Raw genomic sequence first — 27,327 nt, 5'->3', positions numbered from 1 at the left:
TGGAACTGGTCAATCAAAGTCAGCTAATTAAATATGCATAAATTAGTGAAAAATGGCCATTTTTGCAAAAGGTGCCATAACTTGAAGGGAATAAAATATTTTGAGTTGATGTTTTGTCACAGTAAATAGCTCACCATACCCAACATTTATGCTAAGTTTGGGCGAAATCGGTGATATGAGCTGTATCACCTTTTGCCTGGTCATCTTATGGATACACTCTTAAGCCTAAAACGTCTGGAATATTTTGGCACTTTTCGTGTATTTTTATTATTAATATTTTAACTATTATAGTCTTCTTACAAGTGCCACGCAGCCCATGAACATCAATTTTTTTTGTTCAAATTGTGGTATACTGACCATAATCATGGAAATCAAATTAATTTCATAGGCATGTAATTAATATTATTTGGAATGTGAAAACTAAGCACAGGAAGACTATTTCAGAACAAGTAAGTGTTGATCGTTTTTAAATACACCCTATCATTTTGTTGGAAAAGAAATAAACAAGGAACTCACAGTTAAAAAAAAAACACTTTTTGTCACAATCTCTCCTTTTCTGGTGCCCTTTGTATTCTATTTGTAGTGTGATTCCCAGTGTGACGACAGGGATGAATTAACCAATTCCCAAAAGAACACGTATTTGCTGAACGTGTCAGTCGTCTTCCTCTGCTTTGACAAGTCTCTGCTGGCGGTGAAGAAAAAAATAGTTAATTAACTTTTGCAAAGTTAAATAGTTGCAAATTCTCACCGCTTGCTCGATTACACTTTGCAAAACTGTCAATCAAAATATAACTCTGATTGGTTCGCGACAATAGAAAACCACAAAATCATGCAATCCAAACCACCCAAAATTACTGCAAAGTACTCAAAGTCATTAAAACTGTGCTTAAAAACCGTAATAGGTAAAAATTAATTGTATTTAAGTTAATTTTCATTAAAAGAAGCACGAAAATTACAAATTTGGGAAAACATGCCTATCGAAATGCCGTTGCCATGGTGATGTCAAGTTCCTGGCACAACATCCTGTCCTACCAAATTATTCACAGACAAATTTTAGGTAAACTCAAAAAGTTTGGCATGGTTTGGTTGAATCTTGGAAAAGTTATAAGCGTTCAAAGTCAGCGCCGGCCTCAAAAGCCACCCCCACCCCCCGGTCGGAATAGGTTTAAACACAAGACTATTAAAGTGCATCTAGGCCCGAACTTTCTAACCTGTGGTTAACTCTAGTATATCGGTTCTCTCATAACGAACAGCCTTCTCCAACAAAATACTTATAGACCGGAGTCAACGGCAGCGAATTTGCCACAGATGTTGAGGCCATAGCCGCGACACCGTCGGAGTGCAAACTAGCCTAAACGCTTGGTCATTCGTCGCGCGGTCTGTCGCGTACGTGACATGTCTGGTTTTCAAACAATAGATCGACAGCTATAGAGAACAATGGATATTTGAAATGTTTGATGACAGATTATTGACAGATGAGACGGCTTCAGTGCGTAAAGTCACCGCGTGACATTGCGAAATCATTTTTGTAACTCGAGTCTTTGTACCTTTCTGCGCAGGGAACGAGGACCCTGGATACGAGGATGTAGCGACTATAATATAAGCTAAATCCCACTCGATTCATGTAGCAACTGGCTTCTCCGTAAGATTTATGATCACGTAATGGATTTTAAATATATCCTAGTGATCTTGTTTAGTTGCGTGTCAGCCCTCGCTTCTACATCAGGTGGGTAAATCCTTACTGCTTGTGCAATACGGGGAGGTCAAACTCCGACCGGTCAGGCTAGTATCAGCAGATGATATTTTTACACTCAGCTGATTCTAGCTGTTTGAGAATGGTATGAATCGTTATTTTATCGTCGTGAAGTCGATTTCGTTTATAACGTATCCATATGTAATAATTTTGAGCCATAAAGTTTTTCTTTTACGAAATTGGCAAAGAATAGTTGATACAAAATATGTTTAGATAAACTGTACAAGTCGATCTGGACTCTCGTTGTCACGATCTTGATAACAGTATGATGCTCTATTTCCGGACACTTTTTACACTGACCGAAATATCTTACCTCAAAACAACACTTACGAACTGAAACTTAAGTAGGTAAGTTGGTGAGTAGGTCGTAAAGTATTATCTTTTAAATCCTTTTTTGCTTCTTTGTAATCACGGAAAGAATTGGTCAAATTCGGTGCCCTTTTTCCGGACGATTGTTACGAGGGAAATATTCCCTTTTTCTCGGAAATATTATTCCCGATCATGGCAAAATATAAGTAATTAGGGCTAAATAAAGAATTGTTCTTTCAATTTTAGCGAGATAATCATCCGTGCATTTGACATAAACTGAAGTATGCCAAGGAAGATAAATCAATACCAAAATAGGTATAAAAGCTTAAATAGAGGACAGACAGTTACAATAACTGGCACGCGATGCATGCAGAAGCGATGGCGTTTCACGAGGGGTCTTACATAATTTTGAGGAAAACGTAAAGTAAATAATAGTAGCTGACACCTTGTGTGTCGAAAAGACTGTTATCCAACTGCATCTTACATTTTTTTTTTTTAACATAAGAAGCAATGTTAGTGATTGTATAAATAGTATAGTCCAAGGATCTGATGGAATTCAAATAAATGCAGTTGTTATGAATTCACAGACCAAGGATGCAAATAATACATTTTCTTCGTAGATTTGCTCAATTGAACAACAGTAATACTTTATTTTATATTTTTATTATTTATTTAGATTTCCCTATGTTGTCTCAACAAAGATTGCGTTATACTGCAGTGTGATATCACGGATAAACAACATACGATACGCGCGAGCAAGCTTTTAAGGTCAAACGGTCTCTTGCTCACAGCGGCCCTTTGTATTGTAAGAATTAGAAATTTCTGTCTACTCAATCTAATAGATTCCATCATATATAATAAGTCTCTTTCGTTCATACATTGTAGTTTTCCATTCTAACTGCACAGAAGTATTTTGCTTTTGTGTTTAACGCCGCGATTTCTTGTTAAGTTAAACTTGATTTCTGTTCGATCGGGCCAAACAGACAAAACGAACCGATCGTGCGATGGCATAAAAGCGATGTCACGCCATCGCTTAAAAATGCTTGTTTTTCAAAATATATTCCATAAAATTATTTTCAAATAGGTAAACAAGTTTGCTGTGGGTATGCGTCCGGAATTAGGCACACCTCACCAAAAATGAAACTAAACTCTTCGGAATAAAAAGCGAAAACCGAAATGTATTATATACTGAAAAACCTAGTTCTTTTACATTTACTTTGCAATTGATTTATTATAAATAAAATCTATCGCGCACTTTGCGAGAGCGTTAGCAGAGCGCTTTATTGAAAAGATGAACTTTATTTGACGAACTGTAAAAATCTCATTTAAAGACATTAAATGGTAGCAAGGGGGTCAGCAAAGGGAATGTCGCGATCCCGTTTCACGTACAAATTTTAACTAAATCCACTCGTCACGTAAGCTTGAAATAGCAGAATTCACGATTAACGTCTCTTTTCTAGCTATTTTCACGCGTCACGGTATAAATTTTGCCCTATTTTCAAGCGTCGCGGACCAATTGTTGGCCTTTTTACGTGTCGTGCATAAACTCTTTGATACTCTAATTTATCTACCTCCAGCAAATCTTGATTTTTTCCGTCTAAACGGAGCGCAGCTCAGCCAAGAAAAAAGCAAACGAAAGCAGACTAATCGTTAAATCTTCTGAACGTTTTGTTAAAGTAAACTTTGCTGATGACGATTTACGAAAGTTGTAAAGTCGAAGTCTCCGGAATTTGGGGTGTCCGGGAAATAGGGCATCATACTGTATAATTATCGCTTTGTTCCTAATTTAGATGTTCGATTGTTCCAATATCCAAAATCGACCTTTATTGAACCGTGTGTGTGTTTGAGCGTGCTTGTAAATGTTTAGAATATTCGTTGTCAGAGTCGGTTCAAGATTCAAGTAGCGGCGAGATTTAAACAAACATTCAAGAGCGCTCGTGCTATAGAGACGCTGTAAACCTTTTGCTAATTTGTAACAATTAATCATTAATTGTTTATTATCATCTATTTTTATTTTTATTTTGGTTCTCAAATTGTAGTAACATTTTGTTTATAACCATCCCAGGCTTGGAAAGAAATAGTTTGCCTTCTACGTCAAACAGTAGAGTTTGTGTGAAATGTCGTAATGCGTTGAGACATGAAAATTTTAATCAAAACAATTGTCTATTTTTACCTCTTATTATTGCCATAACTGGTGTTAAATGTATCACTTAAATATTTTTTTATTCAATATCCCTCTAAAATTGTATCTTATCTTTAATCGTACAATATAATTAACTCTGAATGCGTTATTAAGTTAAAAATATTTATAATCTCGATTAAAGTTTTGATGTCGTGTCTTTGGAAGTTCTTTCAGAAAACAAACTAACCGGAAAAACAACAAGGCGGTAATAAATTAGGAAAACACGACATCATGTATTCATTGATTCGGTGAGCACGTATAACTAGTGGTATCCATAGGTTAGAAAGTGCAGGCCTAGATGCACTTAAAGAGCCTCGTGTTTAAGATGTGGGCAGCAAGTTTCTAGGACGAGAGTGCGTCATTTTAGATTGCAAAATACATTCATGACAAGGTTTTTGAGAAGTTTGCCATAAGTTGTCATAACTGTAGTAGTTGAGATATATTTGTGTTTCTGGTGTGTGAGGAATAAGTCTCATAATTGTTTGCATGTGAGAACACTACAACTGATTTATCGAAAAGTACCAAGTTGTAAAAATGAACATAACAAAGATAACCTTACTCAAGCGTATAGTACACTTTTCCAGCATTTTATACTAACAAAACATTCTTCTGTTTAAATCGTTAGTTGTGGAAGGAAAAAATCATCAACTTCCTGTTTGAACGACACGTACACATTTTCGGATCCGTTTGCATTGTATAAACCGTTCATGAAGAAAGAACAAATAACTCAATTCATTTTCACCGCAATTATTTCAACAGGTCGCGAAAATTTCTCAGACAGTGTCGATAAATCACTAAACAAAAAGACAATTATTCCGAGAAACGCGTCACGCAACGACTGCATGATTTTATTGTTTTCTACTGTCGCGAATCAGCCGGTTTGCTTTTTGATTGACAGCTTAGCGAAGTGTAATCGAGCACGCGGTGTGAATTGATATGTGATTAACTTATTCGTAGGATAAGTTGTTGTGTGTGGTGGCATTTGTGGACGGAAATTAAACTGTAATTAAATTGCTTAACCGGAAATTAAATTCAGTCTGGCTCGCAATGCATGCTGGATCCACGTTCTCTGCATGGCGGCCATTTTTGATGGGGGATTCTGTGTCCAGCTGTTTTGCCGTCCTTTTGGACTTTTGGGTGAGTAACAATTGTTTTCTTGTGGTTTAAATAGCTGAGCCCTAAGGCATACAGCGCAAATATCAATCTAGCGGCCAACAGTCAAACTGAAACCTTAATAGAATTCCCAGTTCGATCGGCTTCGATCTGCCTTGACGGTCGCGCTGCAATCAAGACAAACCGCTATCAAACTGTGAAACAATACCGCATCTTGATACGAAATAAAACCTCTTTATAAATGGGTATCAGTCACATTATTTCATTTATAGACGTTATGAATTATTAAGTCCAAGTTGTACTTCATTGCTCGTAAGGTTTGCTTATTGATTTGTCAATGACCGGGACATGCGAAGTCGAAGTCTTGGATTTCAGTAGTCCTAAAATGTTTATAGAAAGCAATACTGAACATTCTTGGCAAGCTTTAATATTTGAGTAATATGTCAAGGCAAGGAACTTGGGCGGATAGAATTTAAATTAGAATTCAAGCAGTTCTTCGTTCTCGTAGTTTGAGAATCAACTCTGCACAATCAATTACAATATTTTTTTTCTCCCATTATTATTGCAGATGAAAACTGGATGGCATGTTTCAGTCACTTAGAAAAGTCAAGGGATACAATCTCGAAACAAAGTCAAATAAGATGTCCAGGAAATTAATTAATAGTCCCAACACTCTTCTTAGTTTAGACTGTCCACAGCCCTCTATTTTTTCGTGTTTTTCGACCAATGAGCGCGCAGTGAGACTATTCTTAGTTAAACAAATCTTATTTTGAGATTTTCATAGAGGAAAACAAATTAAGCCAATGAAGATGAAGTAAATATACTTTGTCATCCTTACTGTTGCTGTTGCTAAAATTCAATAATGCCAATTAAGGTAAAAACTGTGTGTTTTATGATCTTCACAAGACTGCTCTATTTCTTGGAATGTTATTCTATTGCTAGTGATGACCACAAGCATTTTTGGGATCAAAGAGGACAAAGAAATTTAGTCAATGATGATAAAGAACTTAATATACTGACTTTGTCATCCTCAGTGTTGTTGTTATTATATAATTTAGTTATTCTTGCAATCAAAGGGGACAAAGACATAAGGTTTATAATTAAAGATAAATAACTAAATAATTTATGCTCTCATTCGCACTGAATGGATGTAATTTTATTTATAAATAAATGACTTGTATGTTATTTTATTCATCGCAAGTTGATGTTGTTCGCACAAGCTGTTTCTTGTTGTTGTTCAACCATAAGAAAAGTTATGGGAGAGGCTGGACATAGAATGTGAAATTTTTATCGTGGCCACTGTCACAAGCATCAATACGTAGCACAATCCTTTAATGCATCACTAGCCCACCTGCTTTGTTAAACTGCCCCACCTACTGTTGTCAAGAAACTAATCAGGGGAGGGGAAGGGTTTCTTAGGCAGGTTGTGGGTATGTATGTGTTACCAAGGTCTTCAATATGAATCCGTATTTCTAGAATAGCCCAATTTTTAATACCCTAGTCTAGAAATCTAGTTTATTTCAATGGCGCTGGGCCATTGAAATATTACACCCTGTTCCAGCAAATGTCTTAAATATTGGATACTCTGTTCTAGAATGGGAGTACTGTATAGGTATTTTAGGGATGTACCCTTCTGAAGTAAAAAGATAAGGTTATACGCACAGTGAAACATACTACTACCTGTTGGCTATCTTTGCAGATTCACAAATACTTCTCGGGAACCCAACAACAAACCACTTAACCAACCCTACTCATTTTCAGTTCACAATTATGAAGATCCATGCACCCAGCATACTTTATGAAGCTTGTAGGCATGCATTGCATTGTACACATGCATTTCAAAACAAGTAAGCAGCAAAACATGAACAAACAATCCATGAAGTACATAGTACGAATAAGTTGGCTCAACGAGCCTTTGATTTTCTTCGGTCAGGGTCGGTGAACTCGCTATGTTGTCAGTGTTGTATGGAATTTCTCGATATTAACCGTTGTTTATGCGGACCTCTCTTGGACCCGCAATCAAAGAATCGGGTAATGAGAATAAAGAAAACTTACAGATGGCAATAAGTAGAAATCAACGCCTCTACCAACGGCGCGAAAAACACTCTTTTCATTGGCGATCTAAGTCCCACGGATACTTTTTGTGGGTTCAAAGTTCTGAAAAAAACTTAACAGTCATCGAACTAATGATTGCATCATCGCCGTACACATTGGGAACGCTTTAAGCTTGTTTTTGTAATCAGTTTTTTTGGCGAATAAATATTGGCTATAAAAACATTAGAGTAACATCACTTGACAAGTCAATTCTCTTATCTTGAGGCTCTCTAACTGAGAGTGCAAAGTACCTCAAAGTACGCCTCGATTCTGGCGCAGACCAGTAGGATCATGGACTCTGGAGACGAGAATGTTTGGATCCATGGGTTGCATGGTTGTGTTCCGCAATCAAGCCATTATTTTACTCCATCTGCTTACTTCCTTATTGTTAATTGGAGACTTTTGACGCCGAGTAAGGACCTTGGAATAAATTAAAATTTAGGTTAATATTGACTTCCTTTTTTTGAAAGCGACGGTAAACAAATGTTCCGCTGTACCGTTCAATGTGACGCTGGTGTCCTGTGGACAACACAACACCACAAGAGATGAATGCCTGGGGTGGGGATGCTGTTGGAATTCATCTTCTTCCGTAAATGCTACACGGTGTTATGGCATAGCAAATAATCAGTCCGTCAGCAACTCAACACACACAACAAGTGTTCCCATGACAACCGAAAAGACCACAAGTACCAGCGGATCTCTTTCGACCACAGCTGGGTAAGGTTCGCGTTACGTGTGCACCTTGTGTAAGGGTGTGGAGGGGGTAAAATAGGAGTGCTGAGGTTAGTTACAACGGGGCCTTAAACGGTTTACTAAAACGTAAAATAGAAGGAACCCGATCTTTGATTACGAATAGAGAAGACGGTGAAATTTTTGACTGATTCGTTTGCCATTATTTGGATCGTGATGTAGGAGAAACGTTGTTTTTGACAAACCAAATAACGGCTACGAAAATTCAGCAGAAACAGCTTGCTAAAAGAATTCAGTCGGTTTAAAAATCACCAGTTTGGCAAATATATACAGTGTAAATCCTCTCTGAATAACCCTAGAGTTTCTGATTTCTTTTTTCCGTGCAATGAAAAGCACCACAAGCAAAAAGAAGAAAAATGTCCCTTCAGTTCACTGCTTTCAGATAAACGTATAACTTACTGATAATACGCAAACAGCAACTGTATTTTGCTCAAAATCGACAGTTATCGGGTTTAACAGTTGAACCTCTTTAATACGAACACCAAAAAGAACAATTAAGAGTGCCCGTATTATGGAGGTGTTCTTATAACAGAGGTAGAGTTTAATGAATTTCGGACCAATTGAACTTTCCGTAATAGAGGTGTCTGCACTATAGAATTGTCCGAAATGAGAGGTTCGACTGTAGTCGACACGCACGCATAGCGGATTGTGCCGATCAAGACATTACAACTGAGCTGTTTCTGGGATACTTATGTTCATATGAAATCCAAAAGCTCGACTAGTCAATGCCCAATTCCATCTATAAGACACCCCTTAAGGGAATCATGGTAGTTCAAGTCCGCCTTGCCAAGTTAATGACATGTTTGTTGAATAAACTACCATGATTTCTTGCAGGTGTGTCTCATAGAGGGCATTGGGCATTCTTTGAGATGATATTCCGTTGTGCTTGTCACTCTATTAAACTTTGAACTTTTGTTAATCCATTTCTAGTCCGGAGGGCACGTGCCAGGTGTATCGTGGTCAGGTGTGTTACACGTGGTTGAACTTCACTATGTTGGAATACCGCTGGAAACCGAGGTTTATTGACAACAGATTCGGACTGAATGGAACGGAAGGAGCGATTATGGAGTTCATGTACGCCATCAACCGAATAGACGGTCAGGAAATGTGTAAGAGAATCTTAAAGGCTCTTCTCTGCGAGTACTTTCTTCCGCCGTGTAACGAAGACAATGAGCGGCACAGTTATTGTAGAGAAGATTGTGAAGCTGTTATGCAGGATTGCTACTCGGCCATGATAGAAGTGCTGGGAGCTGCCAAGTACATTGTTGAAAAACTAGGATTGGAGTTTGCTCACGTTGGAGTGCCCAACTGTACTAAACTGCGTTATTCTGCTGACTACGAAGCTGAGAATACCACCTGTGTTCATTTTGGACTCTTTAGTAAGTGTGCATTTTTACACGACGTACTGACGTCATCAATTAATACTTTGTTAAACAGTTGACGTCCAACAGGTCTTTTCAAAACAGGTCCAAATATGTAAGAGAGAAAAAGAACACGCCTTAATTGCAGTAGATTGGAATGAATTCACACTAAGGTCCAAATTTTGAGCTATGTGTACCTACTTTGGAATTTGCAATATTTTTCGTACTTGTAAACTACTGCAGTGAAACATTTTGCGCAGGTGTGAATATTATAGCAATTCTACTGCAGTAACAAAACTCGTAGGTATCTTTGAAACGTTGTTTACTTAATCACATCTTGAGGAAAGAAGCTTCAAATGAAAACACGTATCACTGAGAATTTGTAAATAAGAGAAAAAAACCTATTTAATATTAACTCTATAAAGCCACACGTTGTAACCTTGCTCCCAATGTTTGGCTTCATAGCTCAGTTGGTAGAGCGTCACACTAGTAACGCGGGGGTCATGGGTTCAAATCCCGTGAAGCCAAAATTGCAGTTGCTTAAATTGCATTTCATAACTGCAACGATAACCTTTTCATTTCATTTCACTTCCGCAGTTCACATATATGATTTCACATATTCACCATATACTGGTAGGCGATCAAAGGGTTTCGAGAGAGGGCGCAAACGATTTTTGAAGCAATTTTTTCTTTTCTTCTGTAAGTAATGTACATCAGACAGTAATATACATGTGTTGCTGGTTTTGTTTTCACGTAGACTTTACCACAGCGGAACCAACGGGACCAACGGTTTACGATGAAGACTCTGAATCTAGAATCAACTCTACAGCAATTATTCTGAGCATCATAGGCGTATTTATCCTATTCTGCATTGGTATCGTCGTCCGTTTTCACAGAAGGTGTGTTTCAGGTATGTCTCCTCCTCCTCCTCCTCCTCCTCCTCCTCTTCTCCTTCTACCCCTCTTCATTATCATCATCATAGTCCTCACCATCGTTATCAACATCGTCATCGTTACGGTCATCGTCATTGTCATCATCATAAACTTTAACCCTTTTTAGACCGGGGGGGGTGGGGGGGGGGGTTGAGGCCCACGTTACATGGGTCACAGAAGGTCCAAAAAATCCCGGTCTGAGATAAGATAAGATAAGATAAGATAACTTTATTTATACACGGTTTTCCCATCAGTCAATTAAGTTACTGGACTATCTACCTATTTAACTAACTACAAAAAATTAATAACGACAAATTCAAAATAACAAAAGAAAAGTCTGCTTTTCATGGAGGTCGTGTCTAAAATTTACTTAAAATTTAGATATTACTTTAAACTGTGCCGACTTAGTTTAGATTTGAAATCGGCCAGTAAAGATGCTTGTCTTAGGTCTACAGGTAAGTTGTTCCACAACTGAGCTCCGCTGTACGAAAAACTTTTCTTGAGAAAATCAGTTCGAGGTTGTAGAAGAACTAATTTGTTTTCGGTATTCTTAAACGATAAGCACTAACATCGTCACGATATACGAATCTTGATCTCAGATAATCAGGAGTCATACCATGTAATGTTTTATACATTAGGATAGACTTCTGTTCCAATCTTTGATAATAGAGTCTTCGCCACCCCAGTGTCCGGAACAAATCATCCAAATTACTATCATAGCTTGCAGACATTAGGGTACGAGCTGCGCGGTTTTGAAGCCTTTGCAGTTTTTCAGAAAGGCCCTTGTTACAGCTTCCCCACACTACGTTGCAATAATCAAATTGTGGTTGAATAAGGCTATTATAAACTTTCATTAAAATATTAAATGGAGTGAGATGCCTAATTCGTTTAATTGCACCAATGGCACAAGCTATCTTCTTAGAAATGTTTTCAATATGACACTCCCAGTTTATATTTTGATCAACATAAACTCCGAGGGATTTAGCGGAGGTTACTTGTTCTATTGCGTTCTCATTTATAGTAAGAGAGGGACTTTCCGTAAATTCTGATAACTTCTGCCTTGATGCAATAAGCATAAACTCAGTTTTCGTCATATTTAGAGTAAGCCTGTTAGCAGACAGCCATTCGTACACATTTGTCAGGTCGTGATTAAGGCGATAATTTATATGCTCAATGTCAGTGCTAGCAAGTGTTAGGCTAGTATCATTTGCGTACATTCTGGGTTCCGAATATGTCAGACAGTGTGGTAAGTCATTAATAGATATCAAAAACAAAAGAGGTCCCAAAATTGTTCCCTGGCGAACACCACATCTTAGACATTTCGGAGTTGACTTACAAGAATTAATATGACAAATCTGTGTTCGATTATCTAAATAAGAAGCAAACCATTGATGACTGGTCCAACAAATCCCACAGTATTGCAGTTTTCGCAACAAAATATCGTGATCTACTGTATCAAATGCCTTTTTGAGATCTAAAAAGACTACGACATTAACAAGACCACGGTCTATATCCAAGGTCCAGCTATCTGTAGTTTCGATAAGTGCGGTGAGCGTGGAATGCAGAGACCGAAAACCAGATTGATGGCACGAGAGAAAGTTGTTTTTTGTTAAATAATGATAAAGTTGATGGTAGATTATCCGTTCAAAGACTTTGGCCTCAACTGAAATTACTGATATTGGCCGATAATTCGTCGGATCAGAACGCTTCCCAGAATTTTTATACAATGGAGTGACTCTGGCAGATTTCCACTCATCGGGAAAGATACCCGTCATTAGGGATTGATTAAATATATGAGTGAGAGATTCCGCCAGTAAATCAGGACATTCCCTTAGAAGTTTCGCTGAAATATTATCTAATCCTGTTTCCTTTGACCTACAAAGCTTTGATTTGTAGTGCAAAAACACGTGTAGGTGTTGTTTTTTTCAAAAACAAAATTTTTATCAGTTGCGGTAAGAAATTCGTCGAAGGATTTATCAACTTCTGTTAAGTCTCTACTAAGGCTTGGCCCAACTTCTGTGAAAAAGGAGTTTAGCATTTCTGCTATATCTGTTTGATCTTCAGAATTTACCCCACTATATTCCATCTCATTAATAACAGTTTTATTGGATTTTCGTGAGGTCAGTTCATTGATTGTTTTCCATGTTTTCCTTTGATCCCCACAACAATTGTTGAAGGCATTTTCATAATACGCTTTTTTAGCGCTGTTAATTTCCCAATTCAGTTGATTTTTAAGGGTTAGTGTTAACCCTCGGACGTCCTAGATGGGGAGGTTTTTCCCAAATTTTGAACAGAGGATTTACTCTATATAACTGAAACTTTCATTAGCTATTCATTCATCTCTTGTGAATGACAATGTGTCAGTGATTGTTGACGTTGCCGTGATTTTTGACGATATAATTACAAGCAGGTCTGACCAAAAATCGACATTTTTTACATTTTTCTTTTCTTTTTTAGTTTTTTTATAACTGGATTTTTCGATTTATTCAATTATTACATTCGATGAGCATTCTTCGTTCAGTCGAGTTTTTTCCAGTTTCGCGTCCTCAAAATGCCTATATGCCTGATCGTGGGTTGTTCTAGAAAAACTGGTCGAGATAAGGGAATACGATTGTATCGATCACAACTGTGTTGTGACGAATCAGGGCCAGAAGTTGAAGAGCTCAGCATTGAGCGAAGGCGAAGATGGATCTCAGCAATAAGCCGCGATGACCTCACAGAAAAAAATCTTAAGTAACGATAGGGTTTGTGATCAGCATTTTCATTCTGGAGACGCAGCTTCTTCGTGGGACCGAAAGACCGAATTTAACATAGAACGGCAAATGTACAAATGTCACGAACGTAGGAGTCGTGTAGGACCATCACCTTTATTTACTAAAGAAAACCAAAAACCGCCGGGCAACTGATGAGATCCACACGGAGGATCAAAACCATGGTCTTGCCTAAACTGAACCATAGACTGGCATAAACAAAACGCAAAATAGTCAACAGACTTGCGCGTGAAATATTTCAAATCTATATTTGAATCATGTGGTGCCAACGTAGCGCAATGAACAAGGGAGGTAAAAAATCCTAAACATCGAGCTAAAAAGAGTAGTAGCAAGTATTTTACATTTTCCCGGAACATTTGAGATCTTGTCCTTCCAGGCCGGACGAACATTTTGAGAGCCTAAAACACATCTTGCAAATAGAATTTAGCCAAAACAAACTAAACTAGCAGAATGTAGCAGAATACAGATTTAGAGGTGTCAGATAATACTGGAATCGTACTATAAAGCTCATCTATTGAAGGAACACGTTCGTTTTCCCGAGAATCCATTGAAATTTCGAGTCATTCACAGCGATGGCATATAAACATATGTAAATTTTACCCGCGGTGGAACACCAATATGGCGGATACCCAAATATGGAAACATCTCTGACGTCACGTGCAAGCCAAGAATTGGAGTTTTTTTCTGATTTTCTAAGAGAATGATGAGGAAAAGAAAAGAATGAAAGAAGAAAAAGATGGCGTCTCCAATGACGTCATACAATGTCATATGACATTACAAGCAACCAAAATTATGCCATCTTGTAGAGTGAGCTGAAATCTTTCTATTAAGTGCAAAATACTTTCGCTGCGCGTTATAAAAACGAAAACCTTCTCTTTTTCTTTTCTTTCAAGGAGTTGGGGGGGGGGGGGTCCATCCACTCCTTCCTCTTGTAGCACGGTGGGGGTTTGACCGCCGGAATACCGTGCGGGAGGTCCCAGACAGAACCAACACTTAGGGTCTTAAAATAACTGAAGAAAATATGCTGCCTTTGCAATTAACCCTATTCAGACCGGGCTTTTTTGGACCTTCTCAGACCGGGGGGGGCTGCGGAAGCCCCCCCTATGTAACTTCCAGAATATTGAAGCAATCATCATGAAACTTATAGGATGTATTGTACGTCCGAAACTCTTTCTTTTGGTATACGTCACGTAAGATAGTGACGTCACATCACGTGACAATAACATCATGATGTCAAAACAGCCGCCATCTTGGATCCGCCATCTTGGATTTCAAAATTCTTCCAAAATGCCAGAAAACCACCCAAAGTCACTGCAAAGTACTCAAAATGAATAAAAATATGCTTTAAAACCGTAAATATGTAAAAGTAATTCCATTTAAGTTGATTTTTATTAACAGAAACACGCAAAATTACAAATTTGGGAAAACATGCCTGTCAAAATGTCGTTGCCATGGTGATGTCAAGTTCCTGACACCTCATCCAACCCTACCAAATTGTTGCCAAATAAATTTTAGGAAAAGTCAAAAAGTTTGGCAGCGTTTGGTTAAATCTTAAAAAAGTTATAAAAGTTCAAAGTCAGCGCGGGCCTCAAAAGCCCCCCCCCCGGTCTGAATAGGGTTAAATCTGTCAATGGTTAGATATTCTAGTCTTCTCGGATAAGGACGATAAACCGTAGGCCCCGTCTCCAGGCGCTTCAGTGTTATGGTCAGCAGGGGACAAAAAAGAATCCACGCACTTATCGCAAAGAGTAGGGCATGGTGTTCCCGGTGTTGTGGTCTGGTCTTTGTTCATCGTGCTGTGTACTGTTGAAATGCTTGATTTTCAGATGTAAAAGCTACTCTAAAATCCGACGGTAAATAAAAATGATGTAACGGTGATGTGATGAATTTGCTTGTTCGTCGGAAGGGTTAAGTGTGAAAATCTAATCGCGTGCCAATTAAGGCCTACTAATCGGGAATACTGTTGCTTCTTAAAATTTAAGGTTTTGTCGTAATTTTGAAAAGGACATTTACTATATGATTTACTATCTTCTGTTATTGCCCCCGCAGGGTTTTGGCCCAGAGGCTAAAACCCGAGGAGGCATCATTGTAATCCGCGCGAATATAGGGAATATATAAAGTATATACCAGAAAAATTCTCGATTTGACCAAAGTGAGCGCGCAAATGGTATCGGGAGTTGTGCAATGCCGACAAGGTTGAAAGCCCGCAAGTGGGTATCGGGAGGTGTGATAATATTGTCTGTACGGTGATTGGTCAATGATGACGCATGTAAACGATGACTGGGTGATGATGACAACCCAAAGCGTGAGCACGTGCACAGATGACAACAAGTAAACAAACGAAGCTTGTAAAGGTTAATTGCAGTTGGGCAGAATTTTGAAAAAGATAATTTGAGGTTTTATTCGAGGCCTATTCATTTCACAATGTCTAAAAGCCGAAAGCAATGCAATTATTGAAAAGACTTCGCGATAATTAACTAAATAACTCGCAGAGAAGTAAGAAAATCCACACTTGTGGCCGAAGAAGGAATATGTCAAGGAACACGTACGAACATATCAAGCCATATCTTTAAATTTGTCTGCGATTTACAAAAAGCAAGCCTTAGTCCAAAACCGCGATTTAGCAAGCGCAAACTACTTGAACGGAGAAAAGCTTTGATCAGTCCACCTCAGGACGAGATTTACAAGAAATTTAAAAAAAGATCTCGAGATAATTTCTGATTAATTGTTAAGACTCGCGGCAGGCGAAACCGGAAACCAGAAGCGAGCGACTTTTAAAAAGTCAAGAGTTTTCATTGTCAAAGGTGAGAAATTCTTTCGGTATCCTTTCCTTTTAAAAAGTTGATCGTTGTCATGAAGCGTGATTTACGATAAGAAAGCCTTTGTCTAACTGACCGTGATTTACCAGGCACAAACTTCTTGAATGGAGAAAACTTCAAAAGTCTTGATCGGTCCACTTCCGGACGAAATTTTAATTTTACAAGATGATATGCGGCATCAAGAAAAGAAATTCAAAAGAGATCTCGAGATGCACTGTGATTATTTAAAACTCGCGGCAGGCGTTTGCTTTGACAGAGGTAAGAAATTCTTTCGACATCCTTTTATTTCTAAAGATTGATCATTCTCATGTCATTCTGCGACAAGTCCTCGCCGTGTGGTAGTGAAAACAACTTGATGCCCGAACAAAAGTAGCGTGCCTCTCTCCGTTGCGGATCAATTTGACTGGAGTCCAGTCTATTTTGGGCCATTTCGTTACTGTCGTGGGAGTCACGGACTACATGGCGGCGATTTTGAGCTGGTTTTAGAATTTCAAAAGCGGCTAGTTGCTGAGAATGACGAGGTAGGAGCAAGCACGTTTTAGAAACACATTCGCTTATCATCCTATCTTTGGTATTTGAAGTCAGAATATAAGTGGTAGCTTTTTTGTGTGCGAACTTCGAGCAAATTTGAACACATGTCGCACGCCAGTAGCGACCAAGGTTTCCTACCTTGTCATATTATTATGTACGTTAAACATGTTACAGTAAATCGACGTAAAATAGCTCAAAATGGCTTGAAATTACGCTGTAACAAAAGCAAACGACACTATTTCATGTTCCGTCAACTTTATTTAGAATTTACGCTTTTATTTATCGCTCAAAATTTTTCAGTTTAAAACCCATATAAACTCTTATATTTTTAAAGGCCGCCATTTTACTTTAATATATTCAAATTTCATGCTTGGGCCACCTGTAATGGGCGTAAAAACAATGCCCCGTCCCGGCGTGCTAAATTAATAAAGACGACGAACTTTTTCTAAAGTCTAGCTTGAGTCTAGCTTATATCCCCCACCACAGCAAAACATGACAAAATGATGTCAAGATGCTGTTGCGTTCTTGTAATTAAATGATTTACCGTATCATAATTAATAATCATCCAAAATAGAAAATTAAACTAAACAAAACAGAAAACGAAACTTCGGGGGCAACCTAGGGTCAGCTATTTCTAGTTTTATGACTTTCTAAGAAAATAGCGAAACCAAAGATGGTGGATCCATAAGACGTCAAAGCCAGCAAAAATTGTGTCATTGCGTAGAATATGCTAAGGGTTTTCTACTCAGTACAAAACAATTTAGCTCCCCATTAGTTTTAATGTAACAATTACACTAACTACTCGTTCTATAAATATTGAGCAGGACATTTTCCTTTAAAAAACTGAAAATTAAATACTTACATATGGCTTATGGTGGCAAGAGGTGCGACGCATAGTTTGAAAAGCCGATTTTAAATCTTTTCTTTTCGCACTTCACTCCAGCAGCCCTCCATTAGTCACCCACTTTTTTGATTAACAGTTTTTGCCCTTGTCAGCAGCAAATTTGACAAAGGTAGTATGAAGCTCCAAAATGAACGGGCTGCAAAAATCTAAACTAAAGCGCAATTGGCTTGTTTGTTAAACATTTGTGATATCTTCCGTTAGTTTTCCGTCAACAAAAAGATTCGGCTTCGGTTTTCTTCAGGCACTGTCAATGAACTTGTCATCCTGTATTTTTTGTTTTAGTTTTTCTTGTTATGTATATCCTTGCTTGGATTTGCACCATGAGGCGCGGCTTGTTATAGACCTTAAAAATGTAAGTGATCATGTTAAATTGCTACGAAAAAGTTTTTACGAACCAAGGGGAGAGGACAAAAATCTCGCCTCGATTTCAAACTTATTTTACTTAGAGCAAGATTTAATGCAGTGATAGCCAGACTTGGTTACTTTTACTAAGCATTACCAGTACTAAACGTTCTGACACACGACTTGACGTTTCTATGGTATCATGTTTTCAAAAGCATTTTTACCTTGGCCCGTGAAGTCAGTACAATTCCTCTAGTAACCAGCAAGCATTTGGCGCGTTTATGAAGTCAGGTTCATGCTACTGTACTGGTGTGTTAACTAACGTTTAATGTTATGCTTTTTAAGCTCATAGGGACGATGTCACGCATGAAACAACAGAGAACTGGGGACTAGAAGGGTAAGTGATATTTTAGATTAAAGTTTGGATTGCTAAGGACGAAGAACACTCACCATATATAGTTTATTTCTAGTACAAACCGATAACAACTGACTTGTGGCTACAAAGCGATTACTGAGCATCACGTGTTACAGGGAAACAAAGCAGTTTGCGGCATAGCTGACAATGCATGCTTTGTTATGTTTACTAATCGCATTCAAGGCGGTCAAACTGAGCATAAATCTCTTACTTTAGAGTACGAAGAATGCATTTTATAATGAATTGCATTCTACTTATGGCACCACGAGGGATCATGTCTGATCCCTGATGATCGATACCACTGTTAGGATACGTTTGACTACTCATTGTAAATCGTCACCAATGACAATACAAAACATTGGAAGATGAAACGGCCATTTAAGCGACGTGCAAGTAGAAACGGCTAATATCCATTCTTTTTTGACATATTTTAATTTGTTTTTGGCTTTGTTGTTTTTGTATTTAATGACATCAATGTTACTGACAACTATTTGTGCTTACCTTTTTTTAGAACTGCCTTCAGTTGGGAGATCCCATTACAACAAATCGATCTACAAAGAGTGCTAGGGAGCGGCACATTTGGTGAAGTGTGGAAAGCTGTTGTCTGGGCATTAAATGGAATTCCAGGGCAGACCACTGCTGCTGTGAAAAAGCTGAAACGTAAGAAATTGCTGTTTATTATTTCCGCTGATAAGGACTTGCAAGATTATCCCTGTTTGATTAATGCACCCTTTAATTACCTTTCAATTCTTGTTTTTCTTTCTCTCTTTCCTTTTTCCTTGTAAACACTTCAGCCTACCATAAAAGTTCAATGGTCAAAACCTTTCTGGCATCAGTAGCAAGCCATCATTCTGTTGTAGCCATCATCATCATCATCATCATCATCATCATCATCATCATCATCATCATCATCATCATCATCATCATCAAAATCATCATCATCAATACTAAGAAAATAGTTGAAACGGCAGCAAAACATTTTACTGTGTTGATAGCTGCAGAGCTTACTTTGATTATTCTAAAAAGCGTTTTCTTTTGGTCGTGTATTTTTGAAGGTATGATGTTTTTTAACTTGCTTGCCAGACAACAGCTCTCAGTCAGAAAACGAATGTTTTTCACAAGAAATAGAGTTGGGGAGGTCGCTGAAAGGGGACCGACATCCAAACATTGTGAACTTCTTGGGATGCGTTTCAGCCTCAGGTAAAAAGAACACTCAGTATAAAAGTATTAAGTATATATAAGTAAAAATATTAAGGGGTGTAAAACTAGGTTCCATACCTGAATCTTTCATATCGTTGAATATAAAGCGGTTCGAAAATCCAATGATTTTCAACTGTAAATACAAAAGGAATGTGGGGAACTGACTTGTAAGATCCATTTTCTGTCTCCAAATGTTATAATAAAAAACCTTGCTTCTGTAATACAGCTGGTCCAGCCATTAATCCTATTCAGACCGGGCTTTATTGGATCTTTTCAGACCGAGGGGATGGAGCGGCGGATTCTGCCCCCACCCCTCCTTGACGTGCAGATTATTTATGTAATCGCAAGTCATTTATGTATAAAACAAAAATAAGAGGCCCTAAAATGGAACCCTGTGGAACACCAAATTGGATGACTCAGCTCGGGGATAGGTCATTTCCAAAATGTACTCTTTGAGTCCGTGTGGAACGGAACTTTGAAGCCTACAAAAGTGAATTTGTATAGTTTTATGCCCTTTGTTTGTCAGCATTCTGTAAAAGTAATTTCGTTATTGTGCATCAAAGTTATTTACTTTATCTCCACCACCAGAGGCTCCATTGATGCTGGTTCTTGAATATGCACCATACGGGGATTTACTTGGCTATCTGAGAAAAAGCCGGGGACTAGAAGACAAGTACTACTGCTACTCAGAGAGCTGTCCAGAAGAAATTACATCATACGATCTGCTCTCTTTTGCCCAGCAGATTGCCTCGGGCATGAGTTTCCTTGCGTCCAAAAAAGTACGTATCGAAATTTAACCCCATGGCAAACGGAAACGACTTATGTGAGGGTTCAACCGGAGGTCCTTGATAGCACATAAGAGTCGAAAAGAGTCTCCAAAGCCGGGATAGAGTTTCAGACCTTAGGAGGGCTCACATTCTCACTCTTCTTCTCGCTTCAAACGGAACAATGCATGCAGATTAGCGACTTTGCGAGTCTTTTGACTTCACGTGTGCGGATGGTCATGAGTTCGTCTCGCTTGAAAAGAACTTGGCATTCTTTTCCAAAGATATTGTTCATGTTTTAGATTATTTTGAAAAAAGGTCGTAGTATTTTAGAAATATACAATTCGAAAGTATTACTTTAAAAAGACCTAATTACAATTACAAAATGATTAATTAAATAAAAGCCTTACAGTATGACTGCCATAGTACACTTATGATTTTTTCTTTGAGTGTTCAATTCCTATAAGTTTCGATTTTATTTTCTTTTTGTATGTGTGTGCCTTTATTTTTTTATTTGAATTGCTTTACTATGAGTGTTTTTGTTTTTGTTTTTGTTTTTGTTGTTGTTGTTTTTAACAGATACTTCACCGCGATCTTGCCGCCAGAAATATACTAGTTGGTGTAGACAGGACCTGTAAAATCACAGACTTTGGACTTGCGCTTGTGAGAGAGAAACATCAGTATCTTTACTGCACTGCCATAAGAAAGGTAGTTTGACCATCACGAGAGAAAACTCTTATTTATTACTCTCAGTAACTAAACTTCCGAGGTAAAAATTATTTAGATTAACATGCTTTTCTCACTATCAACTATGAACAAAAATATTTTACGAACATGCAAGGCATATGAAACTGTACCAAAAGTAGTCGAGCTTTTCAGCCACGATGATGTACCATACCCTTGTATTAGCATCAACTAAAGTGGATTATATACACCAGGGATAACTCTCACTGAAAAAATGTGACAAAGATAGGATATATTTTATATGCCAACACGTTTGACCTGTTACAATGTTGATCACTGATGACAAAAGTCGTTGGTGCATAGGAAACTTAGCATTTTGGTTCTTTCCTTTTCTCTTCTACACAATTTTGCTAACTTAGAAAGAACAATTGTATGACTGGCGTTGGGGAATTTTTAGAAATCTTTAGAAATGCTTAAAAAGTTGTGAAATTCCTTTAAAAACTTCTTAATGCTTGCAAGGTTGAGAAGGGGATGAATGCCCCACTCCCTACCTCGAAATGCCCTGCTATTTTGAATAGAAGTTTACTCTGTGATGCTAAAACGTTCAATATATAGCTTTTTTTATACATAGTTCTCCGTAACGATTTTCAGTTTTCTTAAGAAAAATTACAGTTTCAGTACATTTTTACTTGACATTCTCATATTGGATTATTTTTCTTAAAACCGGAGAAAACAGTTAAATCCAAGATGGCGAATTTAATGACGTCATGTGCCGTCACATCCAACAGATATAACTGTCTCGTCTTAAAGAACAAGGTCAGGGTTATCTACTTAATGCAAAATACATTTTATGTGTCTTATTAGAACGAAATTCCAATTTTGTAGAAACGATACCAAAAAAGAAAAGACGCATTGTAGTATTACGTCACCAAGAGGGAAGAACAGGCCAATGTAGTTGTTACTCATAAAATAATTAATTGCAGAAAACATTAAACTATTTTAGAGGTAAACGGGTTAATGGTTTAAAAAAGCCGTAGGGATCGTTAGATATTGTTTCTTGAATTGTTTTTCAAGGTATCAAGTATCTTGTTTAATATCACTAGGGTCGACTTCCAATCAAATGGACAGCACCAGAACATTTGTTCAATGATGCTGACGAGAATAATGTCCGAGTGTCCGAGAAAAGTGACGTGTAAGTAATTAAAAACAAAATAATACATATTTTTCACAGCTAAAGGAAATCTTTTGTAAAATTTACATAAAAAAAGTTTAATTATTATGATCGTCTAGGTTTAGAAAGGGTTGTTGGGGTAAACAACTGCCCAGAAAAAAATCGATTATCTATTCATTGCACAACAGATTGAGTGTAGCCTGCTTTGCAGACGAACTCAACCCCGGTATACTATATCAAGCATTCTATAACACGTGCTGCTGCAAAGCAAGGTAATTGAGTGCTGTAGCTCGTTATCTTTTAGTTTTTATTATTTTCTACCATGGGCCTACAGATAGAAAATGTGTACATGTCAAAACGGAGCTACCCTTTTACCTCAATGCCTGAAGGCACGGTAGGGTTTGACTTGCCACTTTGAATGCCGAATAACTTTTAAAAGTTTTAATAATATACTAATGAAATGATATTTCCTGATTCCAACAGATGGTCTTTTGGCATCGTTCTGTATGAGATCTTTACACTAGGTGGGATAGCCAATTACGTAAAATACGTACACAAATTCAAATTTAAACCCATTGTAATCATCTTCTTGAAAATAAAGATTTTTGTCCTTGATAAGATAGCAGGAATGATATTTTTTAGAGAATGTATCACCGTTTGGCTTTCTATTGTTTACTATTGTTTGTTTTGCTGTTTGCATAAAGCAAAGAAAAACATCTAGGTTACGTTGTTTTATCTTAGCGCTTTTTGTCTTTTTATCATTGTAACAATTTTAGCAAATCATCTATTTTTTAGCAATAGGCCATTTCCGAGTTACCCTTTGCCTCTGTTTTAAAACAAGTCTTCGTGCCAAACCATTCATACGAAAATTAGTTTCACTTACAGGACCATTTTCATGCAAATCAAACTAATTTTCATCTGAATGGTTTGGCACTTAGACTCGTTTTGAAACAGAGGCATTGGGTAACTAGTAAATGGCCTATTAGTTTAGCCTTTATACCTCAATATAGTTTTAATGTTTTTATCTACTAGTATTAAGGTTTTATTTACACACGACCCCACAAGCTATGCAGCTTTTTATTCCATCGTGTCTAAATAAAGGTTTTGTTTGTTTGTTTGTTAGCGGCAGCTTAACGAAAGACATCATTTGGTAAAAAATTCACACACCTATCTTTTAACTGCTCTGCATTCGAAATTGCTTTACAGGAGGCCTTCCCTACCCTGGTTGGGGTGAATGGAAGGTAGTGTACGAGCTGAAAGTCAACAAGTACCGAATGAATCAACCAGATCATGTCAGCGATGAACTGTAAGTAAAGGAAATCATCGGTAGTCCACTTAACAACGACTAAAATATGTTGACCCAAATCTAAATCCCTTCGTGAAATGAACACTAGTCCACGGTTTATTAAACAACCTGACTTATAAGCGTTAAATTCATGAAACTTAAAAAAGTTATTGATACAAAAATGTACTATAACCACAGGCTACATCCAACATTAATAAAAAAAAAATCGGTAATCATGAATCGCGTACTTATTTTAACCGACAGAATGATAGTTTTATCCAAGAACAAACAAAGTGCATTGATGACGTTTAATATTTTTTTTCTTAAACAGGTACCGAATCATGGTCGATTGTTGGCTTGAGAACCCGGATGATCGTCCTTCCTTTGAACTTCTTCACGAAGAAACAACTGGATTATTGCAAGAAGAGGTAAAATAAAAATATTAATGAGAAGTGTTTCTCGGTTCGCATTCAAATTTTTTGTCAATCTTGTGTTAAAACGTCTGAAAGGTCTATTTTTGGCACTGGGGTGCATATATACACATCTAAACTGAATTTTGGCAAGGTTGTCGTGATATAAATGTTTACCAATTCATAATCGATATCGAAAAAATCAGACAGACGCTTTAGGATTTAGCCTTCATCTTTTGCCTAGGTTAAGGAACTTTGCTGCTGTTATACCATTTAACTGAAGTGCAGCTTTCTATTGGAGGAGAACGCATCACCTGACGCGCAACAAAACGTGTATAACTTCCTGGGGCGAACAAAACTCACTAACTCCTAAGCTTACGACAGCTTGAACTTTGCATTTGCACGTGATCACCACGTGTTGCTCGAAACCACTGTATGAACCCACGTACTACAAATATCAGCAATGTCTACAGCGTACTGTATGGGGATACAGAAGTAAAGATGGTAATTGTAAGCCAAGTGACTAGAGGTTTAGTTGTGGTATACTATTCAAATCTGTTATTAACCGATGTACCAGACAGTCCGATTTGGCTGTCAGTAATTTATTACATGTCGTCATTAGCAACTTTTTTCCCCTAGCATTATCTTGACTTGGACATGTCAAGGTACGAAGCACATCTATACACAGATGTGGAAGAACTCGAAGCTGCTATGGGCCATGAACATTCTTTGGAGACTCTAGGACCCGCTGAGGAAATTGACACCATGCCAGCAGAACGCTAGGACAGCAGACTGTACAACTGGTTTACAGCCATCTTCAAAACTGGTTTGTCGCAGGAATACTGCTGTTAAGAACGATAAGAAAAAAAGAACGAGAAATAATAAGACAGTTTAATTAGTTTTAAGAATAATAATTATTTACTGTGTTATATAGGTTACCTTAGTTTAGGAGCAATTTAAGAAAAAGTGGTATAATTTTAACACACAACTAACACTGGACGACAAATGCCACTTATAGCCGAATTTACTGTTTCGTCCTGAAAGGTGAAAGAAATAATGTTTAAATAATAAAAGTAACTAAACAACAGTTCAGTTAAATATAACATGCATTTCTGACGACCAAGCGACCTTAAGGACGTTCGCGCTAATTGTTTATGCGCATCCCTACTGCGCACGTAATTCATGTTGCCACGCCATACTTTCAGCGCGCGCGCTGAGTAAAATTTCTAAGAACATATAGGGCGAGTTGCCGTTCCATTAGCTTCGCTTGCAGTTTGCTCGCTTAAATGGTCGGTGACCCCTACTTTTTTCTTAACGGATCACTTTTGTTAATAAAAATCTAGGTTTTGCGAGAAAATGAAAAAAATCTATCGAGTGGAAGTTTGATTTTTTTCTCACACTGACGGTTTGAATTCCACTTTTTTGAGCTTTCCTTTTTGCCGTGCGACAGCTTCAAATGCGTTTTTTCAGGGTTAAAATTTACAAAAAGATGGCAAAACTAGGAATTATTTACTCAACAGACGCACTTCTACAAAATGTGACTAAGATCGTTAGCCTCCGTTTACTCATCTTTGATATATTTAACTTTAAACCATGTAAACCATGCTGACTTACGTGCGCCAATTTTTCAAAATCAGGGTAGTTTTCCGCACGCTTTTTCTCTGAAAAGAAGTCGGTGACCCCAATTATTTTTGCATTTCTGACACAAGTAACTCATAATCTGACCGCAGCAAAAAAAAAATAAAGAAATCTATCGAGTAAAATTTTTTGTCGCGAACGTCCTTAATTTAACGTCAGTAAATAACTTTCAGCCTTTTAGGCGCAGTAGCCTAATGGTTAGTTGCGCCGGACTCCGGATCGAGCGGTCCGAGTTCGAGCCCTGGCCGGGGTCACTTGTGTTGTGTTCTAGGGCAAGACAGTTTACTCTCAAAGTGCCTCTCTCAACCCAGAATGGTACCGGAAACATAATGCTGGGGGTACTCTGCGATGGGCTAGCATCCCATTCAGGGAGAGTAGAAATATTCCTTGCCGCTTAATGCTACGGAAACCGGGATAAGCTCCGGCAGTGTGGGCCGCTTGGCTCGTGGCTTCCCTTTTATCTTCAGTTTTCCCTTGCATGTTTGTACCTAAATGTGCCCGAAAAAAATAATTGCTCGAGTGCATTTGTCGATCGCTTGAACATAAGAAAATGTGCTTAGCGAGTTGATGAAGTAGATGATGTTTTGCCGTATCTAATGTTTTTATTTGTATTATTAAAAAAATACAAATAGATGAAAAAGTGTTCATATTACTAATTAGTTTTTCACGTGAACGATACTGATCTAGCGTCGAATTTAAATGAAATAATTAAAAATGTCATATTTCTTTCTTTTTCTCATATCTACTCTAGACAATGAAATAGTACACGTCCTTGCCAATTGCTGCCTTTATTACATGTCTAATATGGTGAGAAAGTAATCTATGTTTAAGCGTTTATTATAATGTACCAAAATACGACCAAAAATATATTTACTAAAACACAACTTTGGCCGATTTCTCCTTTTTGTTTTTGTATTCTGTTCTCGGTTTTTATAGTTTGTGATTCAACCCGGTACACAGTGTTGTGCATAATCACACAACCATTTCTGATAGTTGTGGATTTAATGCTGTCTTAAACAACCGCAGAAAAAAGTCCCAGAATGAATGCAAGAGCAATCGATTATTAATTAAAATAATGCAGGAAAAAGTAATTAAAATAACATGTCAAAACGTTACTGAAAAGAAATGTAAACAACTTGGAAGGTATATAATAAAATTTTAATTTGTTTTCTTTTTTATTATTTTTTTTTCAATGACTCAAAAGGTAGGGGGAAAAAGATTCGAATTTTTATGTATACAACCGAAATGTTATTGGACTTTTTTAATTAAAACAATCCAGTAAATTGGTATTTCAATAGCATTATACCAACCAAAGACATTATTATTCCAGACCACTGAAAAACGGTTAAGCCCGAAACGTATGGAATGGACATAAATATTTTGGCCTTTTCATGAAACTTTTGAGTTGTAACTTTTTCAGTCTTCTTACAAGTGCCATGCAGCCCATGAACACCTTCTCTGTTCAAATTTGTGTTATACTGACCACTATCAGGGAAATCAAATTAATTTCAAAGGCATATTATTAATCTTATATGAATGTCATAACTGAACGCAGAAAGACTACTTCTAAACAAATAAGCATCGAAAGTTATTAACTACACCTCCTTTCATTTTTAAATAAGAATTAACAGGGAACACATTTTTTTTAACTTTTTGGTCACAATCACTGCTTTTTGGTGTCATTTGCATTTGACTTGTAGTGTGATTCGCAGTGCAACGAAAGGGATGAATTTACCGATTCCCAAAACACTTATTTGCCAAGCATGTGACGTTTTTCCCTGCTATTGACAAGGCTCTGCTGGAGGTGTTGAAAAACATAGTTTATTAACTTCAGCTAAGGTAAATAATTGCATTTCTTCAACAGATCAAGGAGATAACAAACACGAAAACGGTCAAACT

The 27,327-nt window shown here is 37.5% G+C and overlaps 2 protein-coding genes across 4 annotated transcripts in view; both read left to right on the top strand.

Moving 5' to 3' along the window:
* LOC144663565 (uncharacterized) overlaps nt 1-26,604 on the top strand; it is a 108,718-nt gene extending 82,114 nt beyond the window's left edge. The window contains exon 15 of the transcript XR_013572625.1: nt 25,134-26,604. The gene's annotated coding sequence lies outside the window, so the exon portion shown is untranslated. The remainder of the gene's footprint in view (nt 1-25,133) is intronic.
* LOC144663566 (proto-oncogene tyrosine-protein kinase receptor Ret-like) lies at nt 1,570-26,604 on the top strand. Of its 3 annotated transcripts, XM_078524562.1 has the most exons (15): nt 1,570-1,726; nt 7,922-8,168; nt 9,132-9,441; nt 9,487-9,580; nt 10,320-10,472; nt 18,207-18,258; nt 18,788-18,936; nt 19,360-19,476; nt 20,065-20,255; nt 20,820-20,948; nt 22,028-22,116; nt 22,579-22,619; nt 23,302-23,401; nt 23,712-23,808; nt 24,430-26,604. In XM_078524562.1, exons 1-15 carry the CDS (start codon nt 1,663-1,665, stop codon nt 24,571-24,573), a joined length of 1,977 nt encoding a protein of 658 aa, XP_078380688.1. In that variant the 5' UTR covers nt 1,570-1,662; the 3' UTR covers nt 24,574-26,604. The 3 variants fall into 3 exon arrangements, with proteins under 3 accessions (XP_078380688.1, XP_078380687.1, XP_078380689.1); XM_078524561.1 differs by having other exon boundaries at nt 9,132-9,580; XM_078524563.1 differs by lacking the exon at nt 1,570-1,726 and adding an exon at nt 4,413-5,381 and having other exon boundaries at nt 5,926-8,168; nt 9,132-9,580.
* Nucleotides 26,605-27,327: the final 723 nt, after the last annotated feature.

The sequence above is a fragment of the Oculina patagonica genome, chromosome 8 (assembly GCF_052425735.1).
Source record: "Oculina patagonica isolate OP01 chromosome 8, crgOcupat, whole genome shotgun sequence".
Classification (NCBI taxonomy): Eukaryota; Metazoa; Cnidaria; class Anthozoa; order Scleractinia; family Oculinidae; genus Oculina; species Oculina patagonica.
The sequence above is the reverse complement of the archived record's forward strand: the minus strand, read 5'-3'. Positions and strand labels throughout refer to the sequence as shown.